General features: G+C 66.4%; 8 protein-coding genes across 8 annotated transcripts; 5 read left to right on the top strand and 3 right to left on the bottom strand.

The window, feature by feature from the left end:
- Nucleotides 1–531: 531 nt before the first annotated feature.
- On the top strand, nucleotides 532–2,177 carry EMIHUDRAFT_449313 (hypothetical protein; the record flags this gene model as incomplete). The annotated part of the gene is made up of 5 exons (XM_005786623.1): nucleotides 532–971; nucleotides 1,031–1,210; nucleotides 1,293–1,315; nucleotides 1,482–1,600; nucleotides 1,675–2,177. 5 exons carry the CDS (start codon nucleotides 532–534, stop codon nucleotides 2,119–2,121), a joined length of 1,209 nt encoding a protein of 402 aa, XP_005786680.1. The 3' UTR covers nucleotides 2,122–2,177.
- A 1,821-nt stretch (nucleotides 2,178–3,998) lies between these two features.
- EMIHUDRAFT_352243 (hypothetical protein) lies at nucleotides 3,999–4,852 on the bottom strand (the record flags this gene model as incomplete). The annotated part of the gene is made up of 2 exons (XM_005786622.1): nucleotides 3,999–4,158; nucleotides 4,201–4,852. Coding segments are annotated over 2 exons (795 nt in total), but the record flags the coding sequence as incomplete, so codon positions are not given.
- Nucleotides 4,853–5,112: 260 nt separating this feature from the next.
- EMIHUDRAFT_44810 (hypothetical protein) lies at nucleotides 5,113–5,760 on the top strand (the record flags this gene model as incomplete). Its single annotated transcript, XM_005786621.1, has 1 exon — nucleotides 5,113–5,760. A coding segment is annotated over one exon (648 nt), but the record flags the coding sequence as incomplete, so codon positions are not given.
- A 2,176-nt stretch (nucleotides 5,761–7,936) lies between these two features.
- Nucleotides 7,937–9,195, top strand: EMIHUDRAFT_63324 (hypothetical protein; the record flags this gene model as incomplete). Its single annotated transcript, XM_005786620.1, has 3 exons — nucleotides 7,937–8,266; nucleotides 8,444–8,593; nucleotides 8,758–9,195. Coding segments are annotated over 3 exons (918 nt in total), but the record flags the coding sequence as incomplete, so codon positions are not given.
- A 1,429-nt stretch (nucleotides 9,196–10,624) lies between these two features.
- Nucleotides 10,625–12,780, top strand: EMIHUDRAFT_98653 (hypothetical protein; the record flags this gene model as incomplete). Its single annotated transcript, XM_005786619.1, has 3 exons — nucleotides 10,625–11,036; nucleotides 11,475–11,635; nucleotides 11,899–12,780. The coding sequence occupies 3 exons, from the start codon at nucleotides 10,625–10,627 to the stop codon at nucleotides 12,778–12,780; spliced, it is 1,455 nt and encodes a 484-aa protein (XP_005786676.1).
- Nucleotides 12,781–15,449: 2,669 nt separating this feature from the next.
- On the top strand, nucleotides 15,450–16,199 carry EMIHUDRAFT_201928 (hypothetical protein; the record flags this gene model as incomplete). The annotated part of the gene is made up of 3 exons (XM_005786618.1): nucleotides 15,450–15,455; nucleotides 15,827–16,037; nucleotides 16,135–16,199. The coding sequence occupies 3 exons, from the start codon at nucleotides 15,450–15,452 to the stop codon at nucleotides 16,197–16,199; spliced, it is 282 nt and encodes a 93-aa protein (XP_005786675.1).
- A 236-nt stretch (nucleotides 16,200–16,435) lies between these two features.
- EMIHUDRAFT_433940 (hypothetical protein) lies at nucleotides 16,436–18,243 on the bottom strand. The gene has a single exon (XM_005786617.1). The coding sequence runs from the start codon at nucleotides 18,219–18,221 to the stop codon at nucleotides 16,614–16,616; it is 1,608 nt and encodes a 535-aa protein (XP_005786674.1). The 5' UTR covers nucleotides 18,222–18,243; the 3' UTR covers nucleotides 16,436–16,613.
- A 3,497-nt stretch (nucleotides 18,244–21,740) lies between these two features.
- Nucleotides 21,741–23,632, bottom strand: EMIHUDRAFT_98651 (hypothetical protein; the record flags this gene model as incomplete). The annotated part of the gene is made up of 4 exons (XM_005786616.1): nucleotides 21,741–22,253; nucleotides 22,804–23,010; nucleotides 23,055–23,189; nucleotides 23,234–23,632. 4 exons carry the CDS (start codon nucleotides 23,630–23,632, stop codon nucleotides 21,741–21,743), a joined length of 1,254 nt encoding a protein of 417 aa, XP_005786673.1.
- Between the last annotated feature and the right edge of the window lie 2,280 nt (nucleotides 23,633–25,912).

The raw sequence follows: 25,912 nt of genomic DNA, 5'->3' as shown, positions 1-25,912 counted from the left end.
AACGACCCTTTTTCCCTATGTACCGTGTGGCGTGTGGCACAGGGGCAACAACTAAACAAAAATCTCTCTCAGGGGCCGCACGCTCCACGCAGACAGATCTCAGACTTCGCTTATACCTTCTCGCAGCTGCGAGACGAGCTTTCTCGGAGCGACAGCCTCAAAGTAAAAAGGGAAGGGTGGCGAGGAGGAGACTCAGCGCCGCAGCATCTGACCTCGATACTAACAAAGAGGTAGGTAGGTAGAAAGGTGAAGAACAGCCAGGCTCGGACTGGCAACGCGGTATGGGTGAACGCCGGACAGACGATGACGACACGCACGACAACAAAGTGGGGTACCGTCCCGCAAAAAGTTGGAAACCCTGCAATCGGGCCCCGGGGGGCGGGGGGGCGCGTTGTTGCTTGCGGCCGCTGCCGCCACGGCCGCGTCCTCGCCTAGGCCGCCGCCCGTCCGCCTCCTCGACCTCCCCACGGACCTCACCGACGCTCGACGAACCGACATCTGGCCGCCACACCAAGCAAACCGGGCATGGCCATGGCCGCCACCGCTCCCATCCGGTGCGATGGCAAGGTCACCTGGATGGCCTTTGAGCCCGAGTCGTACGAGCACCAGCTGCAGGAGAAGACGAGCGCGATGCGGTCCCTCTTTGGCGCCGTCCTCGCCGGCGTGGAGGTGCAGATCTTCCCTTCCATGCCGGCCCACTTCCGGCAGCGGGCCCGCTTCGCGATGTGCCGCTTCGACGGCGTGCTCAAGTTTGCGCTCTTCGACAAGGACGCACCGCGCGTCGCCGTCGATCGATTCCCGGTCGCCTCGCGGGAGATCAACGAGCTGATGCCGCGGCTGCTCGCCGCGGTCGCGTCGTCTGAGGCGCTCTCGACTGGGCTCGAGGCGTGTCACTTCCTCGGCACCCAGACCGGCGACATGCTCGTGTCCTTGATATACGGCGAGCCGATGCACTCCGACTGGCGGGGCCGGTCCGGAAGCTCCGCCGCTTCTCGACCCTTCCCCGACCCTTCTCGGAGCCTGCCCATAGGCGGGCCGCGGCGGAGGCGATGCGGGCCGAGCTCTCCCTCCCGGCGCTGCTCGGCCGCGCAAAGGGAACTCGCGTGGTGCTCGACCGCGACTCTGTGGACGAGACGTACGCGCTGCACGACGGGAGGCGGCTCACGTACCGGCAGGTCGAGGGCTCCTTCTCCAACCCGAGCGCGGCCATGTGCGAGAGCGCGCGCGGCGGCGACCCGTCCCCCGCCCTCGCCCAACCCGTGCTCGGAGCCGTCCTCTGCTGCAGGTGCGAGAAGACGCTGGACTGGCTCTGCGAGTCGGCGCGGCTCATCGCTGCCGAGAGGGCCAGGCGCGGCGGCGGCGCGGCGCCCGCGCAGTCGCTGCTGCTCGAGCTCTACAGCGGGAACGGCAACCCAACCGGCCGGCACTCGTGGTGCGTGTCGCGGGACACGTCCATGACACGTCCACGACGTGCCCCGCAGGCAACCACACCGTCGCGCTGGCGACGCACTTCTCGCACGTGCTGGCCGTCGAGATCGACAGGCGGCTCTGCGCAGCCGCCGAGCACAACCTGGCCTCCAACGGCGTGCGCAACGCGACGGTGTCTCGCCGCCGGGACTCTGGCGCTCTCTCGGAGCCCCTTTCCACGCGCCTCCGCCGAGCCCCCTCCCGCAGGTGCTCGCCGCCGACTCGGGCCGCTTCTGCCGCTCGCTGCTGCGCAAGCTCGACCGCGGCGCAAAGGAGGCGGCGGCGGGGCGGACGGCGGCACCGCCCGATGCCGAGCTTGGCGGGAGGGAGGAGCCGACACAGCCGGCGGCGGAGGCAGCGGCTCCGTCTGCCAACCCGACGACCCGTTGGCTCGAGGAGGCGCGAGGCAGGACGGACGTCATCCTGGTGGACCCTCCCCGCTGCGGGCTGGACGCGGACACGCTGCGACTCGTGAGCTACTTTGACCACGTGCTGTACATCTCCTGCAACCCGGAGGCGCTGCTCGACAACTTGCAGCGCGGGGGGCTCCTGCAGACGCACGCCGTGGTGCGTAGCGCGATCTTCGATCACTTTGCCTACACGCCGCACCTCGAGTGCGCCGTGCTGCTGCGCCGCCGCACTCTGTGTGAATAGACCTCTCTACACTCTAGTCAACCATTTCCTCTGACAGCAACAACAAAAAGAGTGCTATAAGTGGCGCCCCCTCTATGACTATCCGCGGTGCGCAGGGGGGCCTCCCCGCAGCGTACAGCGTAAATATACGGTCACGGAGAAACGTGCAGGGTGCACCGCCACCGGGGGCGGCGCACCTCCACCTTTTTAGACCACGAAAACGACAGAGGAGAGGGCGAGCTGGAGCCCGCGTGGGTCGCCGCGCGTGCACCCACCATCGGCTGGGGTTCCGCTTCCGGCTCTTTGTGGGGGGTAGGAGCCGGTCGGCCGCACACACTCATGAAATCATGATGTGACCCTCCCACCGCGCCGGTGCACGGTGGGCCTAAATCCCATATCGTCCCTCGCTCCGCCCACGCGCTCCGCAGGATATATTTGAGTCTAACCATCAGCACTTTGAAAAGGGGGAATCTGGTCCTGTCTGCGAATCAGGTCTACAAACTTGGAGCACTATCCACTAAACGTCTAGTGAACAAGGCTGTGAACGAGGCAGCTTCTCTCAAAGTCGCATACACACGTGTGTGTATGCTGGCGGCCGCCCGAGCGGCGCTTCGGCCGGGCTCGGCCGCGGCGTGATCGCGGGCGCGATGGAAGAGCAACGTGCACGGGTACTTGCGGAGGGCCGCCGGCGTGCTGATGTTTGCGTCGCTCACCAGCCAGTCGGAGAACTGGAAGAGATGCGAGATGGCGTGGCGTTTGCGCGGGAAGCCGAGTGCCTCAGGCGTCTGGATGCTATTGATGCGAGCTGCCCACAGAGCGCGCTCGAACGGAAGCTGGCTACTCGCGTTTCGCGCCACCTCCACGAAGGTGCGGAAAAGCGCGTCCTGCCCGTTGTAGATGGCTGCTCTTCCAATGTACCTGTTGCCGCCCTTTGCCTTGCAGCGCACGCCGCACGGGTGGCGGGGATCGCTCCCCTTGACCCAGACGCGCTCGCCGAGTGGAGGCACAAGGGCGACCATGTACTCAAGCCAGATCGGCGTGAGCGGCTCCGTGTCCGCCTCCACGAGGAACCAGTAGTTGTAGAGCTGCAGCCCCGACAGCCGCAGCATCATCCGATAGTAGAGGCGGTTGCCGGAGGAGGAGGTGGCGGCGGCAGCGGCGGTGGCGGCGGGCGTCTCGCTTATGATCAGCCTACGAAAGCACACCGCCGCGCGGCCAACGGCGGCGGCGAGCTGCGCGGGGCTCAGGAGGTGCTCCTCTTGATAGGCGATCAGGTCGACTGAGGTGTCACTCGGGGCGGTCGCGAAGGGACGATGAGGGCGCGGGACGAAGGCCGGCGAGGTCATGCGCTCGCACCGCTGTCCAAATGCACGGCTCGCCGACTGCACCGCACCGAGGGCGTCTCCCTCGCCCTCTGGGATTGCCGCCGCACACGGGGCCAACCCGGGGTCCGACCACAGCTCGGCCGCCCTCTCCAACCTCACCGCGTCTTCTCGCGTGCGAAGGGGCACCACCACCGCCATGTGAAGTCCCACGAGCGGCTGGCGCTCTTCAGTTAGAGATTCTAACTCGACCTGCATTGCTCGCTGCTGAGGCTGGCTGGGACGGACGAATGACTTGCGATAAGCAAGTAAAAGGTGCGTCGCAGCCCAAAAAAACACCCTCCCCTAAAAAGTGGATCTCGGGAGGACGGCACGCCGCCACCTAGCTTACTTACTGGGAGAATAGGTAGAGCATGCGTGTTCTTTCTCTTACTTATCCCCTGGAAGGTCCTATACGCGCGGCGTGAGGGTGCACCTGCACTCTGCCTTGCCATTAAAGAAAGAAAACAGACAACCCAAGGGACATAGTTAGACTATAAGAGGGCTCCCGCGGCGATCAACACCGCAACTCCTTTTCTAAATTTCACCACGCTTCTTACGCGCGACGACGCTACAGCCTCCACCAAACCTCACACTTTTACTTACCCTCGGACATGCTTGCACCGTCATCCTGCGCGTCTGATGCGTCGCGCATCTGCTCGTCACCCTCTCCGTCACTCGCGTCGGCGGGCGACCGTCGTCTTCGCCGCCGGCTACGCGCACAGACACAGTGCGCGGCAGCGCCGACACGTCAACCCGCGTGTACGTCAGCGACGGGTCCCGCACGCCGCACGAGGCGCATGCGTGCAGCGGCAGCGCGTGCGCCATGCGCTCGTCGCTCCACTCGCCCAGCAGCCGCCGCTTCGTCTCGTCGGAGACGTGCACGCAGCGCTGCAGCAGCGCCGCCGTCTCGTCCTCGGGCCGCTCCAGGTCCATGACGACGTTCGTCGAGGCGTGGAAGCGCGTCTCCAGGTCGATGGCCGCCTGCTCGGCCGCGGCGAGCTTGCCCTGGTCGACGCACATGCCGCACACCGCGTGCGCCGGGCAGCCGCACTGGCCGCGTTGTGGGCGCACGGTCTTGGCGACCGCCGGCGCTGCGCGCCGGTCGTGCTGCTCACGCTGCCGGCGGCGCTGGTCGCGCGCCTGCCGATCGCGCGTGTTCGCGGCGGCTGCATCTCCTGCTCGTTTCGCTCGCACCCGAGCGGCGGTCGCCAGGCGCTTCAGGTCGGCGGTGCTGCGCGCGCGGCCGTCGGCTCTGCACAGCCACATGTCCTCCTCCTCGGCAGGCTCGCACGGCTTGCCGTCGAACTGCGGCGGGAACCCGCGACGACGCTTCGCCCAGGCCGGGCACGATGGTGCCGCGACGAGCGGCGTCGAGGCGACGGCCATCGATGGGTCCAGAAGACTTGGAGACACTTCTAAACCAAAAAATCAAAAAAACGAGCACAATTGCGTTACATGGGCATGGCCGGGGTTTCTGCACCGAACGATCTTACTTTCGGTCTATCGAAAGTGTTGATCGATAAACTCGCTTTCTTTGCACTTTGCAAAGGGGGAGGCGACAGGACGGCCAACTCTCTGTCCTCCCATGCTCGCCGCCGCCCCTCCCTCCCTTCCCATCGCACCGGGCGTGAGCCTCCCTTACGTATCTCTCGGGACCGGCTCCGGCATCCACCATCCGGGTGTCAACGTGACGGATGCGGTCACAATGTGGCTGCGAGCGGGCGGCGCCGCCATCGACACCGCCTACGACTACGGCACGCAGCGGCTCATCGCCAAGGGCGTCGCCGCGGCGGGTCCCGCCACCACCGCGCCCTTCCTCACCACCAAGGTTCCCAGCAGCAGCTACGAGAAGGCTGCCGCCCACATCGACGCCGACCTCTCAGAGCTAGGCGTGGCGGCGGTAGACCTTCTGCTCATCCACTTTCCGTCGCTTCGCATGGAGAGCACGTACGACACGTGGCGGGCGCTGGAGGACGCCTACCTGGCGGGAAAGGCGCGCGCGATCGGCGTCTCCAACTTTCAGGCCAAGCACTTTGAGGCGATGCGCGTGCGCAAGCCGCGCGTCTGGCCGCCCGCCCTGAACCAGGGCTCCCTCTCGGTCGGGTACCGCGACGAGGCCACCCTCGCGTACTGCAGCCGGGCGGGGATCGGCTACATGGCCTACTCGCCCCTCTGCGGCGGGCCGAACGGCTCCTCCTGCCGACACGGCTCGGTCCTGGCGATCCCCGAGGTCAAGGCGGTGGCGGCGGCGCACGGCGTCTCGGCCGCGCAGGTGGCGCTCAAGTGGATCGTGCAGCAGAAGCGGCCCCTCGCCACCGCCGTCTGGCGAGCCGACTTTATGAGGGAGGACCTCGACCTGTGGTCCTGGGGCGCGCTGAGCGACGCAGAGATGGAGGCGCTGAGCGCGGTGCACGAGCGGGCGCACGCCGCGGCCCGAAGGGATTGAGAGCCTCTCCCCTCCCCCACGGCCACCGCCACAGGCTGGGGCTAGTAAGAAAGAATGTGAGAGAAGACGGCGAGGTTGGCTTTTGGAGAGTGCAGTTGGCAACCCGCTCAGCCGTAGGGCATGGGGTCACCGGAGCGAGAATTTGTAGAATGAACTCTCGGGGGCACGGGACGCGGCACAAACGCGAAACGGGGGGCACAAACGCCACAGAAAGACATACTCACAAACGCCAAGAATCTCTCTTTCTCAAACGCCAGGCTACAAACAAACACGGGGAGGCAAGTAGTTCGTAGTGACGCAAGGCCAAGGGAGTCTAGGCGACGGTGGCGTCCTCCGACCAGCGAGACACTTGGAGCACTTTGAGTGCAGTCGGTAACCTCACATCCAGGGCCGAGGAGCTAAGAAGCGCACCCAGCGGGCCGGATGGTCGGTATCGGGCTACGGGCTAGAGAGCCCTGACCCCTAGGGGGAGTGCGCGTTCGCAGGGAAAGGGCTGTAAAGTAAACACGGGTCTCCGAGGGTTAGTTCCGTGTACCGGGTTTCCCCTTAACTGCAGAACGCCCCCTCTACTCGGAGCTAACGAGCGCATTCCACCCCGATTTTCTTCAACAGACGATTGCCGCTTTGCTGACCGGCGGCCGCGCGCGCGCGCGCTCTGCGTTCTCTTCTCGACGGCGAGGATGTCAGCCACACCAGAGTCTTCACACGTATCATTCGACTCACTCCTCAAGCGGGCTCGCGAGAACGACGCGGCATCCAGAGCCGCCGCGGCCACAGAGTACCGGCTGCGGGCGACGGTCCTGCTCGAGTCGGGCGCGCACGCAGAAGGCCTGCACCGAACCCTCTGGCAAGGGGCGCTCACACCAACCCTCGTGGACTTGGCCGGGCTGTGCGCACTTTACACCGGAGCCGTGGCGCCGATTGACGCGCCGCCGCCGACCATGGAGGAGCTCTCGCAGTGCAGCGCGCTGCGGGGCTTCGCGCACCAGCTGCGTGAGGCGCAGAGGCCGGCGGAGCTGCCTCCCGCAGATGGCACGCCATCGTCCTCGTCCTGGCCGCAGTGGCGAGCACCGCAACCGGCGCTGAGCTCCGACGGAGGCCCGCCCCCAATCGCCGCGCAGCCTGCGCCGGCGGCTGGCGGGCTCCGGTGCGGCCCGGCTCTGGCAGCGTCGGCGGCACACCTCCGAGGGCCGGACCGCACATGTCCCGGACATGTCCAGGACACGTCCGTTGCACGTCCCCTAGGCACCTCCGAGGGCCGGCGGCGGAGCGGGCCGCCTGCCCGCCGAGCAAGGCGGTCGCGGGGCGGGGTGGGGCGCGCAGCAGCGAGCGCCTCCGCACGCCCACCACGCGCAAGGCGAGACGCGCCGCGTGGAGGCGCAGCCTCGTCAAGAGCCTCGTCACGCGGCGGCCTCCGCGGCGGAGAGCGCGGGCGGCTTCATGTCGGCGCGGGATCGGCGCCAAATCGACCTGATGCGCAAGGGCGGCAAGGGCGGCGGAGGGGGCGGCGGAGGTGGCGGAGGTGGCGGAGGCGGCGGAGGGGGCGGAGGCGGCGGTGGCCACTACAGCGGTGGCGGGCGGGGGGGCGGCGGGCCCCCGGGGCTGCACGCCGCCCTGAATGGTCCTCCCGACGGCGGTGGCGGCACCTCGGGCGGTGGCGGCACCTCGGGGGGGGCGCGGGCCGCGGGGCTGCGGCGGCCGTTCGCCCGCCCGCGGGGCGTTGGAGGAGGCGGCGGGAACGGCGGTGGGGGTGGAGGCGGTGGAGGCGGTGGAGGCGGTGGAGGCGGTGGAGGCGGTGGAGGCGGTGGAGGCATCAGCGGCGGCGGCGGCGGCGGCGGCGGCGGCGAGGGCGAAGTCTCGCCCGAGGTGGCTGCCTTGATGGAGCACCCGGCCATGCGCGGCGTCGAGCCACAACTCACCTCTCCCCCCCCCCTCCCCACCACCCCCCGCCCCTCTCCCCCCCCCCTCCCCCCTCACCTCCTTCTTCTCCAAGGCGCGGCTCGCCGAGGTGATCCTCAACGAAGTGGTGGACGCCTCGCCCGGCGTGACCTGGGAGGAGATCGCCGGGCTAAGCTACGCCAAGCAGTCCGTGCGCGAGATCACGGTCTGGCCGCTCCTCCGCCCGGACATCTTCACCGGTCAGCGGAGGCCGCCTCGCGGGCTGCTGCTCTTCGGCCCGCCCGGCACCGGCAAGACGCTCATCGCAAAGGCGATCGCCGCCGAGGGCAACGCCACCTTCTTCTCCATCTCCGCCTCGTCTCTCATGTCCAAGTGGATGGGCGACTCCGAGCGGCTCGTCCGCGCACTCTTTGGCGTGGCGCGCGCGCGCAAGCCGTCCGTCATCTTCATTGACGAGGTGGACTCCCCCCCCCCCCCCCCACCACCACACACACCGCTCACCCACGCGCATTGGGCCTTGCACTTGAAATGCCGTGGGGCTCCTGTCGTCTAGACGTGGAGACGCCAGGGTCGCCCCCCCTTGCCCAACACCTTGTGTGTGTGGAGAAGTTTACCTTACCTCACCTTACCTTAGGTGGACTCGGTGCTCGGCCAGCGGCGCGAGGGCGAGCACGACTCGACCATCCGAGTCAAGAATGAGATTCTGGTCCAGATGGACGGCGTCGCGGGCGCCGACGCCAACGAGAGCCTCCTCTTCGTCGGCGCAACCAACCGGCCGCAGCAGGTTAGCACGTGTGGCACTAGCAGAAGCTGCAGCTCCGCGGTACAGACCCGACCTGTGAGCTATGGTCGCCGTTCTGCGTTCACATCCACCACACCTTGGACTCACCCCTCACCCCTCGCCCTTCACCCCAGCCCTCACCCTCACCCTCGCCCCCTCCGCCCTAGCTCGATGACGCGGCCCGCCGCCGCCTCTCCAAGCGGCTGCTCATCCCGCTGCCAGACGCGGCCGGGCGACGCGAGATGCTCACGCGCGGCCTCGCGGACCTGGTGCACGCGATCGGCGAGGCCGACATCGGCTCGCTCCTCGAGGCGACCGACGGCTACTCGGGCTCCGACATGGCGGCGCTGTGCCGTGAAGCAGCGATGGGGCCATGCCGCGATCCGGGCTTCGAGGCGGCGCTGCTCAGCGGGGTGCACTCGAGCGAGATGCGCCCGATCCGCCTCTCGGACTTCGAGGACGCTCTCGGCGCGATCCGCGCGAGCGTCGGGCCGGGCGAGCTGGCCGCCTTCGAGGAGTGGAACCGGAACTTCGGCTCCTTCCAAAGCCAGGCGGCCAAGCGGCAGGCGATGGGGGGCGTCTCGGGCGGCGGCGGCAGCACTTGAGGCCACGAGCCACGAAGGGGAGCACGACCGTGGCGGGGAGCTCGTCGTGCGGGCTCGCGCGAGTTCACGCGCACGGTGGCCGCACTGGCCGAGCGGCCGAGGACCCGCGGGGGGTGTGGTGCGTGCGCGCGGGGTCTCGGGCCAGTGGAGACGCACTCCCACTCGCAGCCGAGACGGCACACCGGGCGCGCGTTGAGCAGTCACCTTTCATGAGAAAAAATGTGATTTGTGTGGCGAGAGGCCGCGAGAGCAGGGGGGCAGGGGGCACCGAGCAGGGGGGCCAGGGCGAGGATTCGAGCCACCAAGCAGCCACACATGTGCGCCTTGGCCGAGCGTTTTTGATCTCTCGGTCAGTGGGGGGCCGAGCCGCCTCGGGGTGGCGGGCGGGCGGGCGTTTTGGAAAACAGAAAACAGAAAAGACGGTTGTCGCGTTTCATCGTCGAATTTGCCAGAATGGTAAAATGCAACTTTGGCATTCGGTAAAAGTTGGCCGATGGTTTGGGGGGGGGAAACCAACGGGGAAGGTTGGCTTCCACGAGCTAAAGGTCAACATCCGACATCCCGTCTCCGGCTACGACAATGTGAACGTGATCTGGTCCTCCACGGGGTTGACCCGTCTCCTCCAGATCGAGACGGACTTCATGAACGGCCGAGCAATATCTCTTCATTAATATTATTAATTGATGCTTTTTGCACGGCTGAGCCCCCCCCTCCCTCCCCCGCGCCCATTCCCTGCCCTCTTTCGCCACGCGCTCCGTCCGAGCCCTCTCCCCTCTTGGCACAACAGGGAATTTTGACAATTAATCACGATGGGCTTGCCCATCCCGGAGTGGTTCGATCCCACATAAATCCGAGGCGGAGAGAGAGAGAGAGAGAGAGAGAGAGAGAGAGGCGGTGAGGGGAGGCGTCCCGGCGGTCTCCAGGCCCAGTGAGGTAGTGCGCCAGACTAGCCCGGATCCTGCTGAACAAAGCTCCTCTTGTAGCTCGATCGGTCACACCGCCATCGCCGCCGACGTCTCCCAGGGAGATGATGGAGAAGGGGGGACGACACTGCTCGATCTACCCTCTGGGGGGTCCCTCAGCAGCGTGCACCTCGATCCTGTACCGTGTTTGTTATGACCCCCGCCCCCCAATGAACACACCAGTGAGGGAGGGCGAGACGATCGAGGGGTCCCGTACCATGCGGAATCGACCCTATCAAGTGCTCACGTGCTCGAGTTCTTGGTTGGAGTAAAAAAGAAGAAAAAGTTGGACAAATCTCTAACTAATCGACCCTATCAAGTGCTCAAGTGCTCGAGTTCTTGGTTGGAGTAAAAAAAATTCTTGAAATACAAGCCTCTCTCACAGCACACTGGCACGACAAGGGCGCTGGTAGGTTGGTAGAAAGGTAAGAACCTAGCGCGGTAAAAAGAAGAGAAAAATTTGAGCGATGTCCAACCATGCCTGGGACAGCGTCGCCGAGGCCTACGCCGAGCGGGTCGAGCCCTTCACCTCCCAATTCGCCGCTCCTCTGCTCGACGCGGCGTGCGAGGCGCTCGGCGGCGTGGCTCTGACGGGCGCGCACGTGCTCGACGTGGCGGCCGGCAGCGGTGCGGTTGCGCTCGAGGCGCTTCGGCGTGGAGCGAAAGTGACCGCGACCGACGGCTCGGGCGAGATGCTGCGTGTGGCTTCGGAACGGGCGAGTGCGGCGGGCCACGAGCTGGCGACGCGGGTGGCAGAGGGCACCGCTCTCCCGCTCGACCTTGCGGGTGGGTCGCTCCTCGCGACGTCTGGCTTTGGCGTCATCTTCTTTCCGGACGTGGCGGCCGGGCTCGCCGACTGCGCCGCGGTGGCTCCCGACCGTGAACAGCGTCTCCTCACTCGCACCACAGCGTGCACAGGATCGCCGAGCTGAGCCGCTGCGTGCGGCCCGGCGGCGCCATCGCCTTCTCCGCCTGGGGCTCGGCCGAAGAGACGGCCGCGTTCCAGCTCATCCCGACCGTGGCGAGGGAGACGCTCGGGGAGGAGGCGACGGCGCCTCCCGCCGGCGCGGCGCGGCGCATCGACGGGTCTCCCGCGGTGCTCTCCGCGCTGCTGCGCGCCGCCGGCCTCGAGCCGCACGTGCGCGGTCCCGTCACCCGCACGCTGACCTGCGGCAGCGCAGAGGCGTTTTGGGAGCGGTTCGCTCTGGGAGCGCCCGGCACGCGCGCGCTACTCGCACGCCTCGGCGAGGAGCGAGGCCGCGCTGCTGCGGGCCGGTAGCTCCCTCGTGCCGACGAGGCGGGTGATGCATGCATCAGGCGACGAGCGGGCCGCGCTGCTGCGTTCCGCTGTCCTCTCTGCCCTCGACCAGCGGTTCGGAGGCGGCGAGGTCCGGCTCGAGGCGAGCGCGTACCTCGCCGTCGGAGTCGCGCCGAGGGCCCTCCCGCCGCTCTTTGTCGGTCCGGCTGGCTTCGCAGCGGTCAGCGGCCACTGGGCGGGCCCCTTCTTCGCCCCTGGAGCGAGGCGAGCCAAGGGCGACGCGGCGCTCGACTTTCTTCAGGAGCGGTCGAGAGGAGGGGAGGCGAGAGGAGAGGAGGCGAGGGGAGAGGAGGCGAGAAGAGAGGCGGCGAGCAGAGAGGAGAGGAGGCGAGAAGAGGAGGCGAGAAGAGAAGAGTCGGGCGAGAAGAGACGGCACCCTCTCCCCTCCTCCTCCTGCTCCTCTCCCGCACCCTCTCCTGCCAGGAGCGCTTCTGCGCGGTCGAGATCAACTCCACGGCGTACGCGCTGCCCTCGCCCGCCACCGTTGCTGCGTGGCGCGCCCGCTCCGGCCGCGGCTTCCGCTGCTGCCTGAAGGCGCCCGCAGCTTTCACACACGCGGCGAACCCGCGCGACCCGTCTGCTCTCGGCGCGCTGACGGCCTTTCTCGCGCGTGCGCTCTCCCTCGGCGCCCCCCTCGGCCCGCTCCTGCTGCAGTTCCCGCGCTCCGTCGTCGCCGACGCCGCCCTCCTCGAAGACATCGCCGCTGCCGTCGAGGAGGCGGAGCAGGGCGCCGCAAGCGCGCTCGCCGCCGCGCCAGCCGCCGCCCCCGCAGCATCGCCGGCCACGTCGCCCGCCGCGTCGCCCGCCTTGCGAGTCGCGCTCGAGGTGCGCCACGCCTCGTGGCTCGACCCGCAGCGCGGCCTGGCCGACTGGCTCCGGCGGCGCGGCTGGGCGCTCGTGGCGCACCCGGACAGCATGGGGCGCGCGACTGTGGAGCAGGGCGCGAGGGGCGAGGCGCGCAGCGAGTACCCTCCCTCCGACCTTGACCGGCATTGGCCCCAGACGGCGCCGTTTGCGTACGTGCGGCTACACGGCGGGTGCGACGACCACGCCTACGACTACGGCGAGGACGAGTTGCGCCGGCTGGCGGCGGTGGTCCACGGCTGGCGCATGCGCGGGATCGAGGTCTGGGCGTTTGTGCTCAACGACTCGGAACAGGCCGCCATGCCGCGCAACGCCGAGGCGCTCAAGCGCCTGGCGCACGAGATAGCCGGCGAGCCCGTGCCTCGCCCGCCAAAGGCGGCCGCGGCCACTCTCGCAGGCTTCTTCCGCGCCAGCCCCTCGTCGAAGAGACAGAAGAGCTAGGGGGGCGGCCGGGGGGAAGGCGTCCGCAACAGACACTCAGACAGATCCCGACGCAGTGCTCAGTGGTGCTACTGTTTTTTTCGTATTACGGCTCAATTTCGCTTTTCGGCTTTCCGTATCTCAATCTCGAATCTGCGAAAATGAAGAAAGTGAGAACACTCCGTGAAAAATAGAGCTCCCCGAAACTGCCGACACGCCTCACGACAGGTGCGCACCCCGCCCCGTGAGTGTGAGACTATGCGAGACTGCGGCGAGAGAGCACATTGCAGCGCTAGAGCACTTAGTTGAGCACACTCACTTTTGCGACTTGGTCTTGGAGCACTCTTGAGTGCAGTCACATGATACGGCTTTACATGAACTATTGCCAGAAGAGATCTCAACCCGACGAGAGTGGGCGGGCAGTCCCCGTGGCTGCAGTCGCGCTTCCGAGCCGACTCCGCCCCTCTCTCCACCCGGCCATTCCAACGGCCAGGCCGCTCGCTTAAGGCTGATTGGCTAGACGAGCGGCCTCAACGGGCGGAACGGGGTAGTCTGGCAACGCGTGGATCCGGCCCGCCTCGGCGGGTTACGGTTTAGCGCGACGACCGGGGGAGCTCTGATCGCCGTACTCACCGGGACGCTGAGCAACACACAGCGCTCACACAAAATAAAATCACAGAGTCACAGTGGGCGGAAACTTTTCAATGTATGTGGCTCTTACGTACATTCCCGGAGGAGGACTGCTTTTCATGCTCCTTCTCTCTCTCTCGAGGTTTATACCAGATTGCGCTGGGGATTTTTTCCGCTATTGTGTCATCGGGCGAGAAAGTTTGATTTTGCCGGGCGCCAGGCTATCACCCATCGGGAGCGGTTTCAACACAATTCTCCTTGTGTTGAATCTCCTCTTTATTTCGCGTTTTTCGGGACCTCTCGGATGCGCGCTCGCTCGCGCGATGAAGATGCCAAAATATCATTCAGAGCAACGAGCTGCTGAGGGCCCAGGGAGCAGGCCTCGGAGTCGCCACGCCCGCGCATAGCATTTGTTTGGCTTAGCGCGAAGAGGTGTGCTGTGCTCCGCGTGTGCGTGGGCGATAGGGTGCCGCCCTCCACCGGCACCGAAGCTGAGTGCACCGGCACTCCTCGCTCCCTCCATATTCCACCTGACAGCTATGCATTCAGCACTGGAAGGCCTGGCGCCGGCGTGGTCGCCATGCCGCCCACCTTTTGGGTGAATGGTGCATTCTGCATATTGCCGAGCGCGTAGCGGCCGCTAGGCCGGCCACCTACAGGAAACGCACGGTCAGATACAACCCGCACGCTGAGGTGTGGATACAGGCTCGGCTCCCTCCCCACCCACATCTGAGACCGGCGGGAGCCCCGTGCAAAGTACTGAGCCGCCAGTGCAGCTGTTGGTGAGAGCTTGTGTCTGTGCAGCTATTGCCTCCAGCGGGCGGGTAGGCCGAGGAGGTGAGCCGGTTCTCGTCGAGCAGCTTCGCGTCCCGCTTGTGCTCCTCCTCGGCCGCACTGCAGCAGCACTGCGCGAGTATGAACAAAATGACAATCGCCTGCGATGAGGGGGCGAGACGAGGGCGTGTCGTGTGGGTGGCTCGCAGCAGGTGGAGAGAGGTCCAGGCCGCCGCGGCGGCGTGCGGGGTAGCCGGGCTCTCTCGCCGCCTCCCTAGCACCACGGGGTGTCTCACCGTCTCGGTTGCCATTAAGCCAAAGCCGAGGAAAATGCCGTACATCCTGGCTTCCTCCTTGGCGGGGGGGGGGGGGGGGATGGAGGTAGCAGGCATTATGGAATGACAGCAAGGCGGTCGAGTCATGTCAGGAGGGAGAGGCGGCAGGGAGAGCGTCAAGGGCGGCAGTGGGAGCCTTCTTCGGGTTGAGGTTCTCCTCGGGAATTTCGCTCTTGGAAACTCCTGCCATCCAGTCCTACGACATAGCAACGTGCAATGCGTGATACGACGTCGCGCGGAATTTCACTCCGAGCGGCGGCTCCAGCCTGCACGTGTCCCGACGTGTCGGCGAGGGTGTGGGTGTGGCCAAATCTGGGCGGCGGCGGAGGCGGCGGCGAAGGCGGCAAGCCCGGCGGGGGCGGCGGCGGTGGAGGTGGCGGAGGCAGCGGCGGATTGCTAGGCGGCGGCGAGGGCGAGGGTGGCGGAGGAGCTGGAGGCGGCGGACTAGGAGGTGGCGGCGGAGGAGGCGGCGACGGAGGTGGGGCGGGCGGCGACGGCGGTCCCGCTGGTCCTCCTCCGCCCCACGGGTTGAAGTCCCAGATCCCTCGCTCTGTCCCAGCCGGCGCGTCTGTCACGGCTGGCGCCGCGATTGGCGCGACGAACGCGCTGAGCGCGAGCGGAAGAGACATTTGGACGTCGGCCGTCCCCGATCATGGCTTACCGTCAGCAATTCTTGTCCCCTCTTCCGAATTCCCTCTTCCTGAACTCCTCGCTCGACCGCGCCGCGATCGTCGACGCGCGTCTGCAGGGCGCCCGCATCATCGCGACCTCCTTCGATAACGCACGAGACCTAGCCGAGACACAGCCGAGAGATCCAGCCGAGATCGCGATCTCACGAGACCTAGCCGAGACACAGCCGAGAGATCTAGCCGAGATCGCGACCTCTGCCGACAACGCACGAGCAGCCGTGTACATGTCTGGAAGAATTAATTCATCAATTAATTTAAATTAATGAAGGTCAACCTGAACGGGCCGTGCGACATGTCTGGCATCTATTGCAACACATCGCCAACTCGACCTTCCGCGGGGGCCTTCTTCCCGGGGGGCGCGCTCTTCCACAAGGCGCACGCCGTTATTATTTATTATTTATTATTATACATTATATTATTCGGCGCGCTCTTCCACAAGGCGCACGCCGTTGGGTGCGACTTCTCGAAGGCGAGACGAGGCCCCTAGCCGAGATCGAGATATCGCCGAGGTACATGGTCTCTGGCCGAGAAAGAGCCGAGACGGGTCAAAGGCGCACTGCTCTGGGGCCTTGCCAGGAAATGTGCTGTGGGGCCGCATGCGATAGAGCGGCGCGTGGTCAAGCTTCCACCTCCCCGTAGGCGCACCTCGCCGAGTTTGCGAACGCGAATCTGTTCGGCACGTCCTTCCGCGGCGCCACCATCACCGACTCCATCTTCGACCACGCGAACATCGACCGCGCCGACTTTCGCGGCGTCGTGGGCTTTGAGAAGGCGTCCTTCCTCATGGTGCAAGGCGTCCCCGTCACGGATGCCTTTGGGAACGCCGTCCTTGCCACGGGCGCGATTGCCGGTTAGACGTCCCTCGTCCGGTTTTCCGGAGTCTCCCCACTCTCCGTCTCCCGCCCCCCCCGGTGGATGGGCTAATAACACACCACAGCAAGACATAGTGGTGTTTGAGAATTGGAGAATGGTCTTCTACACCGAGACCGTGCGTTCTGACTTCTGTCTCTAGAGGGCAGACAGCGCCCCAAAATCCACCTGTGTGCACACCATGTCGCACTAGATGTCGCATGGGCTGTTCCCGGCTCGCGTTACACAATTTGTTTTCGGTCATTGCGCCATTCGGTACCTCTCGGTGCCTTCCAGAGGCAGTTGCGGCCCCCTGCCGAGTGAACGGTGGCACTCGGCAGGTGGCTGACTGGCTGTGGTGAGATTTGCCCGGATTTCGCGCGATCGCTTCTTGACTCTGAAAGCAGAAAGGCTTCTTAAGGGAACGGAGAGCAGGAGACCGTGCGACCGGCGGACCACACGACAACCCAACCAACTCTACAAACACAGCCACGTGTACGCACTAGACATATCAATCATCACCGTCGAGGACCTCGGTCCTCAGCCCCCGCCCACGGCGCTGAGAGGGTGAGGCGGTTCAAGCCGCCGGCGCCGTCGAGGGCAGGCGCACGGGGAACTTCTCGCCGTGGCGGAGGTACACGTCTGGGTCCTCAGTGCTCCGCTTCAGCCACGGCTGGTCGGGGACGGGCACAAAGGACGCGGCCGGCTTTGCGCGGAACGGGCACTCGCCAGCCTTCGCCTTCTGCTTGCGGTCCTGCACCGCCTTCGGGTACTCGGAATCGATCCACAGGGCGCGCCACTCCTTGACAGGCATCGTCCACGAGCGGGCCATCGCCTCGTGCTTGTTCTTTGGCGGCGCGGAGTGGATCGACTCACACTGGTCCGCCGGGTAGCCGAACTCCACGAAGAGCGCCTTGACGGCCGCCTCGAGGTTGCCGTCGTCCGTCGGCCGCTTCGCAAACTGCCCGGGCACGATGTAGTTGTCCTTCTCGCCGCCCTGGAGGTACTCGATCTGTTTCGGGCCCGGGAAGCGGTCGTTCGTGATCTCGGCGTAGAGAGACTGCAGCGTCTGCTGGTTGTCGATGTTGAACCAGTGCACGGCGTTATCGACCTCGGGCGTCTCCCGCTGCAGAAAGTTGGGGTTCCAGGTGTGGTGCAGGACGGCGTCATCAGGCGGCTTGCCGTTCAGGCAGTTTGCGCCGCAGCGGTTGAGGGGGAAGCCGAGGCAGACGTTCCGCGAGATGCAGGGCGCGTTGTAAGTGGGCGCCTTCTTCGCGTCCCCGTTCTCTCGACTCTGGAATGCGAAGTTGAGAAACTCGTTCATCTGCTGCTTGGACGGCGTGATGTCCCTCTTGACCTGGCAGGTGTTCTCGCCGCAGAACTGCTCCTTGAACGGGAAGGCGCTGAGCACGCAGTTCCAGAAGCCCGCGAAGCCGCCGGTCTTGAGGCGGAAGTCGCGGATGCCGGTCGACTTGGAGTGCTCCATGTTGTTGTACGGGTTCGGATTGACGATGCCTTGCGGCTCGAGCGTGCAGCAGTTGAAGGGGCTGCTGGTGTACCACTGCTTGTTGGTCACATTCATGAAGTAGACGTTGATGTGGAGCTCGTCGAGGAAAGCGTCGACGTCACACTGGGAGTACTCCTTCCCGTCCTTGGTCCCGCAGACTGGCAGCCCGTTGGGCACCATGCCGCATTCTCTGTCCTCCTTAGCGCACTTGCGGGGCCCCGTCCACTTGTTGCCCTGCCACTCCTCGCCCCACGAGCCAGGGAACCCAGCGTGCTTCCAGTTGGCGGGCTCATTCCCACCCAGGTAGTTGAAGTTGGCGGCGGTCGCAGCAGCGCCGACATCCTTGACGCCAATCGTTGCGAAGGCATCTTTGCACTGCTTCTGCGTGATGTGACCGGTCTGCGGGTCGGGAACGAGGTCGCCATTCTTGACCAGCGCCGCGAGGGCCGGGCAGGTGATGCGCTCCCACAACGGCTCGCCGACCCACTTACCCAGCGAGTCGTCGTAGTGGCCGAGCGGCTTGCCGTCCTCGGTCGTGTAGGGAGCGTCGTACCTCGTGACGGGCTTCTTCGCCGTGGCGCCACGGGCCGCGGCGGCGCCGCGGGCCTGGACCTTGCGTTCGGTGATGTAGCCCCGCGAGGGCTTGGCGCACGTGGGTGGCGTGAGAGGAGCGGACATGGCGGAGTGAGCTTGATGGCGACACGCTATCTCCTTCCTTTGGTTTTGCAGGACTAAGGCCCTGATCATCGTCATTGCAATTCGGGCGCGGCCTCTCAGCCCCCAGTTACATGTACCTCGCCAAAAAGAACCGAGCGAAACCAGCGTCGCTGCAAGAAGAAAAAAATGCGTGAGGCTTGGGGAACGGAACGGCACTGTCGCTGGTCTGGTGGGTGCCAGCTCGACTCTGGGGGGACAATAGTAACTTTTTGAAGACTGCTCGGCACGGCGGTTTTCTTTCTTGCGATTCGGCATATGCATATATGTCTGCCAATCCGCGGCGCCGCTCTCGCCGCCTCGCCGCCGCCGCTGCCCCCTCGCCAGACACGCCGCCGCCCGCCCGCCTCCTCGACCTCCCCACGGACCTCCTCGAACGCGTCCTCGCTCGCTGCGACAGCCCCATCGACATCGCTCGCGTCGCGGCCGTCTCGCTCCTCTTCCACGCCTCGCTCGCGGCGGAGGCCATCCGCTTGTGGGCGCAAGAGCGCGGCTTCGAGCTGCCGGCGCAGCCAGAGGACGAGGGCTGCGCCGTGCGGTGGCTGTGCTTCGCTGCGTTGCTGTGCGAGTCCAACCCGCCGGTGAGGGCGGCGGCAGGCGGACGGCACAGCGTCTTCATCGTCGGCGAGGGGCGGCTCGCGTCGTGCGGCAATGCGCCGGCTCACGTCCCAGGCCTCCTTGGCCACGGCGAGGGCGTGGCGCGGCTCATCACGCCGACCCGCCTCCCCTCTACATCGCTGGGAGGCGAGCGCGCCGTGAGCGTCTCGGCTGGAGCATTCCACAACCTCGCCCTCACCAGCAGCGGCGCCGTTTGGAGCTGGGGCCAGGGAGGCTTGGGCGCGCTGGGCCACGGCGACGACGATGACGACGACGACGAGCAGGACGAATGCCAGCCGAAGAAGGTGGAGGCCTTCGCCGAATCGCGCGTCGTCGCTGTCTCGGCTAGATATGAGCACAGCCTCGCCATCACCGCCGACGGCGCCGCCTGGAGCTGGGGCAATGGAGCCTGGGGCCGGTTGGGCCACGGCGACACACAGACCCAGCCGCTACCGAAGAAGGTCGAGGCCTTTGCGGGAAAGCGCGTCGTCGCTGTGTCGGCTGGAACAACCCACTGCCTCGCCATCACCGCCGACGGCGCCGTCTGGAGCTGGGGGCGGTGGAGCCTCTGGCCGGCTGGGTCACGGCGACACGCGGGACCAGTGGCAGCCCAAGAAGATCGAGGCCTTGGCTGGCCAGCGCGTCGTCGCTGTGTCTGCTGGGCAGCGCCACAGCCTCGCTCTCGCCGCCAACGGCAGTGTCTGGAGCTGGGGCGATGGAGACTTCGGCAAGCTGGCCCACGGCGACGAGCAGATCCAGCCGCTGCCCAAGAAGGTCGAGGCCTTTGCTGGGCAGCGCGTCATCGCTGTGTCGGCTGGAGAGCGGCACGGCCTCGCCATCACTGCCGACGGCAGTGTCTGGAGCTGGGGCGGTGGAGGGGATGGCAAGCTAGGCCACGGCAATCGGCAGTACCAGCCGCTGCCCAAGAAGGTCGAGGCCTTGGCTGGCCAGCGCGTCGTCGCTGTGTCGGCGGGAGAGCGGCACAGCCTCGCCCTCACCGCCGACGGCACCGTCTTCACGTGGGGCAAGGGCGGCCACGGCTGCCTAGGACATGGAGAGGACCTGTCGGACCAGCTGCTGCCCAAGAAGATCGAGGCGTGGGCGGCAGGTCGGTGACACGGCTGTCACCTGTGGTGTCCTCGCCGCACCTCGCAAGGTGTGTCGCCAGAGGCGCGTCGGCTCAATGTGCGACCCCTTTGACTCTCCCCCTCTGAGGCTGACCGCGCTGAGAAAAAGTCACTGTACACAGTACACACTGAGAAGCGGTGTGAGCGACATGTGACCTCCTGTGGGTTGTAGAGTCTAGAGAGAGCTCACACATGTTGTACACAACGCCGGCGCCCCACCGCGCGACCCGACTACCGAGACACCTCCCCCTTTTACTGCCTCACGCCGGTGTACGGGAGCCGGCGCGGGGTGCGGGGAGGGATGGGGGCGGGGCCCTCTCTCCCACTCGCACTCGCTCCGCCGTCCGCGCTCTCTCGAGTCGGACGCGATCGCCATTATCAAGGCGCACCCCTTCTACCACACCACCCACGGAGCTGAACCCACACTGGGTTCGAGACTCTGGAGGTGTGGTAAGTACTAGGCGCACGCCTTCTTCCGCGGCCTCAACTGGCGGATGCTGGAACTGCGCCGACTCGAGCCGCCGCTGCTGCCCGCGCTCGCCGACGGCGCTCTCGACGTCTCCAACTTCGACTCAAAGTACGGCCACTGCACCATACCTCCAGGGTCTCAAACCCAGTGTGGGTTGAGGTCGTTGGGTGGTGCGGTACTAGGTACACCCTCGAGCGGCCCGAGATGTCGCCGCCGCGCAAGCCGCTCTCGAGCGCGATGGAGGAGCGCCGCACGCACGCACGCACGCACGCACGCACCCACGCACGCACGCACGCACGCACGCACGCACACACATCGCCCACCGCTCATCCTCGGCCTTGCATCGTCAATGCCGTGGGCCTCGTGGCCTGGGGACGTGGCGATGTGCGAGGGGCTGCTCCCCCCCCCCCCCCTCCCCCCCTCCCCCCGCCCCGCCTCGTTGTGTGTGGAGGCGTCCCCCCTTCCCCATACCCCGCCCCGAGACGCGAGACTCGGTCCGCGCCTCCGTCCGCTCCTCCAACGCCTCCTCCGTCGGCAGCGCTCGCTCCTCCCGCCGCTCGCCCACTGCGTCGGGCGCCGATTCGTCGCTCTTGCGTTTCGCCCCGCGGCCGCCACAGAGAGGTAGCGGGGACTGCGCGGCACAGCGCTAGTCGCACTCGCAGAGGCGCAGCTCGGCAAGCACGAATATAGAGTGATTGTTAAGAGATATACGTAGCGTTACAGTCGTACGGTCGTTGACCCTCCCACCGTGTGGCCTGGGCCGCCCGGACCCCAGAGCTGCGCACGTGCAGACAGCGTTGCGCGAGCGTTGGAGAGGCCAGCCTCCGGTTTCTCAGCGTGTCGCGAGTGCTGTGTCTCTATCTGCCTGGTGGATGGGTGTGGCGGGGGACTCCTGGTGGCTTTTCGTTACAAATTTAACGGAATTACGGATTTACGGATCGACCCCCCCCTCCCTCCCCGTCCCGCGGCCCGGCCGTGAGACGCCGATCTACTAGATGCCATCTACGAATCAAGTTGGTGCATCGCCCGACGCGTCCTACTGACGTACGGGGGGCCAGCCGCGTGCGGTTTGAACATGCTCTTGTTAAATTAAACCCCGCGGCAGCGCCTTCGCGGGACTGGGCCTCAAGAGATCGGCCGGAGACACACGTACACTTGTGACTGTGCGAAATGCGCGCGCGTGTGGGCGAGCCGAGCTCGCGCTACATGGGCCTTGAGGTCAATCTGTGCGGGCTGGGTGTCAGTGAGAGAGAAGGAACGGCTGCCGCGAGGCTCGGCGCCCGTCTTGCCTCACACGAAGCAGCTCCACACTCCGATGCCCGCGAGCGCGACGCCGAGCGCGGTGATGCCGCGCGCGGCGAGGAGCTCGAGCTTGTCACTGCGAGAGGCGCCGCCCGCGCGGACCCGCCGCGCGAGAGTCTGGCCGAGCATGAGGCTCGGCAGCACGTAGCCGATCGAGGTGGAGACGAGGGCGCCGGTGACGGCGGCGATGAGGCCGAGGTTGGTCAGCGAGATGGCGATGGCGGTGGTGAGGGCGAAGATGCCAAAGGTCGTCGGCACGCGCGCCGGCGCCTTCCCGAAGACCGACGCGAGCAGCGCCTGCGCCGAATCACGCAAACCGACGTGGATGAAGGGGTACGTGAAGACGATCTGCGAGCCGATGGCGACGCGCGCGAGCTGCGCGAGGCGGTCGGTCGGCGCGTAGTTGTTGAGGATGAAGCCGTCGCACGCGCCTCCAAAGGTGAGGAACCCGGCCGCCATGACGACGGCGGTCAGGGCGGCGGAGAGCGCGAAGCCTCCGGCCTAGGAGAGAGCGCCGTGCGTCGGGAAGGCAGGAGCTGTCAGCACGAGAGGGGCCAGAGGCGTCCCGCCGTCAGCAGCGAGAAGCGGCGCATCTTGCGCTCCTACTCATTCGATGGTTAGATCATCGGCGGTGAGCGACTAGCGAGGAGGAGCGGCGCGCGTCGTTCGTTCCTTGGCGGGCGCTGCGCCGGCGCCGGGCGCGAGCTCCTTGTAGAAGTTGGGCGCGACAAAGTGGCAGAGGAAGGCGGAGGCGAGGATCGAGACGAGTACGAACACCTTCCCGCCGAGCACGAGTGACTCGGCTACTGGTGGCGGGGCTACTGGTGGCGGGGCTACTGGTGGCGTGGTGGCGGAGCGGGAGGGCGTTGATTGCACACGAGCGCGTCGGGCGGGCGGTTGGACACCGAGCGGTTGAAAGGTCCATGACCGCCAAACACAGTGGAGGGCATGGCTACGTTGTGGCGGAGCAGGGCGGAGGGCTGGGGAGGACGGCCGCCTTGGGCGAGAAGGCGAGAGCGCCCTCGAAGCGCGGCCGCAGCGGCGGAGGCACCGCGGCGTGCAGCGCCGAGCCGGGCCCGTAGGAGGACATGCGGAGGACCATGAAGGCGGCGGTGTAGAGCAGTCCGGCGACGCCGAGCGCCGACGTGAAGGAGAGCGCCGAGAGCGAGGGCAGCAGCGAGAGCGGCAGCGTGCCAAAGGCCGTCAGGGCGGCGATGGCGCCCGTCCGACTCGCGAGCAGCGCAGGGAGGCCCCACGCCTGTTCACAGATGTGGGGGTGTGAAGAGGGGGGGGGGGGGGGACCAGCAGCGAGGAGGGGCGTCGCGCCGAGAAGATGGAGGAGAAGGAGTCGCCGATCACCATGGTGTACTGGATGCTGACCGAGAGCGTGAGCAGGCCGATGAGGGCCGGAGGCACCCACGACGACTTCTCGCCCACCTACGACGACGCTTCCGAGAGGGTGCCGAGGCGGCTCGGGCCACGGGCGCCCGCGACGACTGGCATCGGGCCGACTTGGACCAGGCCTCGCCCCAGGAGGAGGAGTCGGTGGCGGCGCAGACGCGGGCCACCATCGAGAAGCAGTAACCGGACACGGTGCCGGCGACGGAGAGGAGAGCGAGCGCCGGGACAAGGGCCGCGCGCGAGGAGCTGAAGGCGGCGAGGCCGACCGGTAGCGAGAGCACGCCCGAGCCGACGATGGACTTGACTAGGTTGGCAGTGGAGGAGGGAAGCGAAGCCTGGCCTTCGTCGGTCGCAGACACGGCGAGTATGGCGGTGGAGCGGAGGCCGTCCGCACGCCGCGTCGATATTGCGGGCTTGGCGACCTGCAGGGCACTCGCGCCGTGCAGGGCTAGGAGGGCGAGGGAGCAACTGCGCAGCATGGCCTGCAGATCGGCCGCGTCGTTGCTGGGAAAGAAGAAATCCCGGGCCGACGGGGGAGATGCAGGGGAGAGAGAGACAGAGAGAGGGGGGGGAAAGGGTGGCGAGAGAGGGTGAGAGACTCTCCCTCTCCTGTGCCCCCCCTTCCTCTGACTCTCCCTCTCCCCCTGCTTCTAGTTTCCTATGAACTCGGTCCCCCCACGGAAGAGGCCTCGCTCCTATTGGAACAAGCCAACATCAGATTTGCTTGTGCGTCCCTTTTTGAGCCGGAAAGCTGGGTTCTTTTGGGTCCTGTGCGCTGTGGGCACCCTTCCTACCCTTGGTCGTCTGCCTCTTCCTATCTCTCTTGGCAGTCCCTCTCCGATTCTCGCTGCACCTTCATGCCACCTCGCGGTCGTCCCACTCTCGTCGCTCTCCCTCCTGTCGTTTCCTCCTCTGTCGCGGCCTGAAGGGAGGCTTGGGCCCGCGTTGCGTTTTTTCCTTACTTTCCGTTGAGAGGGCGCGGGCAATAAACGGCAGCAGCACACCGCGCATCGTTCCTCAGCAGGCGTGCCTCGTGAGAGTTCGTAGGAGTGGTGAAGGCCCCCTCACCCTAGCTGGGCCGACTGCCTGGGCACCACACAGAGCGCGCGCGCACACGCGCCACCTTGCGAAATTCTCACCAAACGCGCATCGCATTGTGCCAGGTGCGCAGCTCTGGGCAGCCTTCTCCTCCGCCACCCGCACCAAGCTGAGGCGCGCGCCCCCGCCCTCTCCACGTACGCCCACCGTGCATCCCCCCGTATGTAGCCGAGGTCCAGCTTTGGGACCTCGGCGCCGGCCGCTCGCGCTGAGCACGAGCACACCCGCCTCCTCTCCCCTGTCCCCGGCAGGGCTCTCGCGACCCAGCCCTCCTTCGGAGGCGCGGCACCCACCCCTACCTGTGGCCCATACAGCATCCGGCCCTCTCCCCCCTTCTCCGCCCTGCGCGCGGCATTGCAAGCAAGACCGCTGGTGGCGCCCTGCGTGCCCTGCCCTAGCTGCCGTCTCTGTGCCTGGCCCGGGCTTTACGGCCCTTTCCCTGCGAACGCGCACCCCCGGGGCTAGGGCTTTCTTGCCCGCAACCCGATCCCGATCATCCGGCCCGCTGGGTGCGCTTCTTAGCTCCCCGGCCCTGGATGTGAGGCTAATGACTGCACTCCAAGTGCTCCAAGTGCGCATGCGCTTCTTTTTTGCGCTTCTTAGCTCCCCGGCCCTGGGCGTGAGGCTGCTGACCGCACTCCAAGTGATCCAAGTGCCCCGAGTCAACGAGACTGCCCCACACAGCAGGCTGGAAGTACCTCGCCAGGCGCGGCCCGAGGTTTGGCCGCGTCGTCCGCGTCAGTAGCGAGGCCTCAACGCGGACCGAACAAACCGAGACACACAGACCACCGACACACCCAACAAAATCGGAGCGCGCGGCTCGTAACCAGAATGCACGGTGGCAAGTGTGCTTTCTCTCTCCATGCGCCAGAGTCGAGCGTCGTCACTCCGTCTTGCCGGCCGGCTTGTCCCACTTGTGGTTGTTCTTCGAGAACTTCGCAATGTCGCCGCCAAAGAGCGCCTTGAGGAAGGAGGCGATCCAGCTTGCCTGCAGCATGACGGGGACGAGGAAGACGCTGATCAGCGGCGCCGCGAAGAAGGGTGACTCGATGCACGTCCAGTCGGGCAGGCCGAAGAGGCAGTACGGGAAGAAGGCGAGGAAGAGGGCAAAGATGACGCCCGCCTAGATGCGGGGGGTGTCACGGGTCGCTGGTGGGTGCGAGGATGGGTGCGAGGGGGAAAGGCGGGGGAGAGCGCGAGGACGACGCCTGGTACGCGAGGTCGATCATCGCCCACTTGTGGAGATCCTTCCACGCGAGCTCCTTGGTCCCGCTCGCCTCGACGAGGCACAGGCACTTATACGCGACAAAATCCTGGCCCGCCTGCATAGTGCCCACGGCTAGCACGATGAGGTTGATGTCCTTGAAGAAGTCCTGGCTGTCGGTGGTGCCGCCGGGCACGGCCTTCTCGGGAGGCAGGCCAAAGGCTCCGAGTCCGAGCCCGAAGGCTTGCGAGCCGGTCTGGTATACGCCGACCGTGAGCCAGAAGGAGACCGAGAAGAGCGAGAGGTATTTAAGCGGCGTCGCCGTCCACGGCGGCATAAATCTGTACCGGCAGAGCCAGAATCCCATGCACATCGCCACGAGTGTGTTGATGGCGAACGGGATGATGTAGGAGACCTGCAGCCGCCAGTCGGAAGCCGGCGGCGCCAGCTTCCAGTC

The sequence above is a fragment of the Emiliania huxleyi genome (genome assembly GCF_000372725.1).
Source record: "Emiliania huxleyi CCMP1516 chromosome Unknown EMIHUscaffold_15, whole genome shotgun sequence".
In the NCBI taxonomy this organism is placed as follows: Eukaryota; Haptophyta; order Isochrysidales; family Noelaerhabdaceae; genus Emiliania; species Emiliania huxleyi.
The sequence above is the reverse complement of the archived record's forward strand: the minus strand, read 5'-3'. Positions and strand labels throughout refer to the sequence as shown.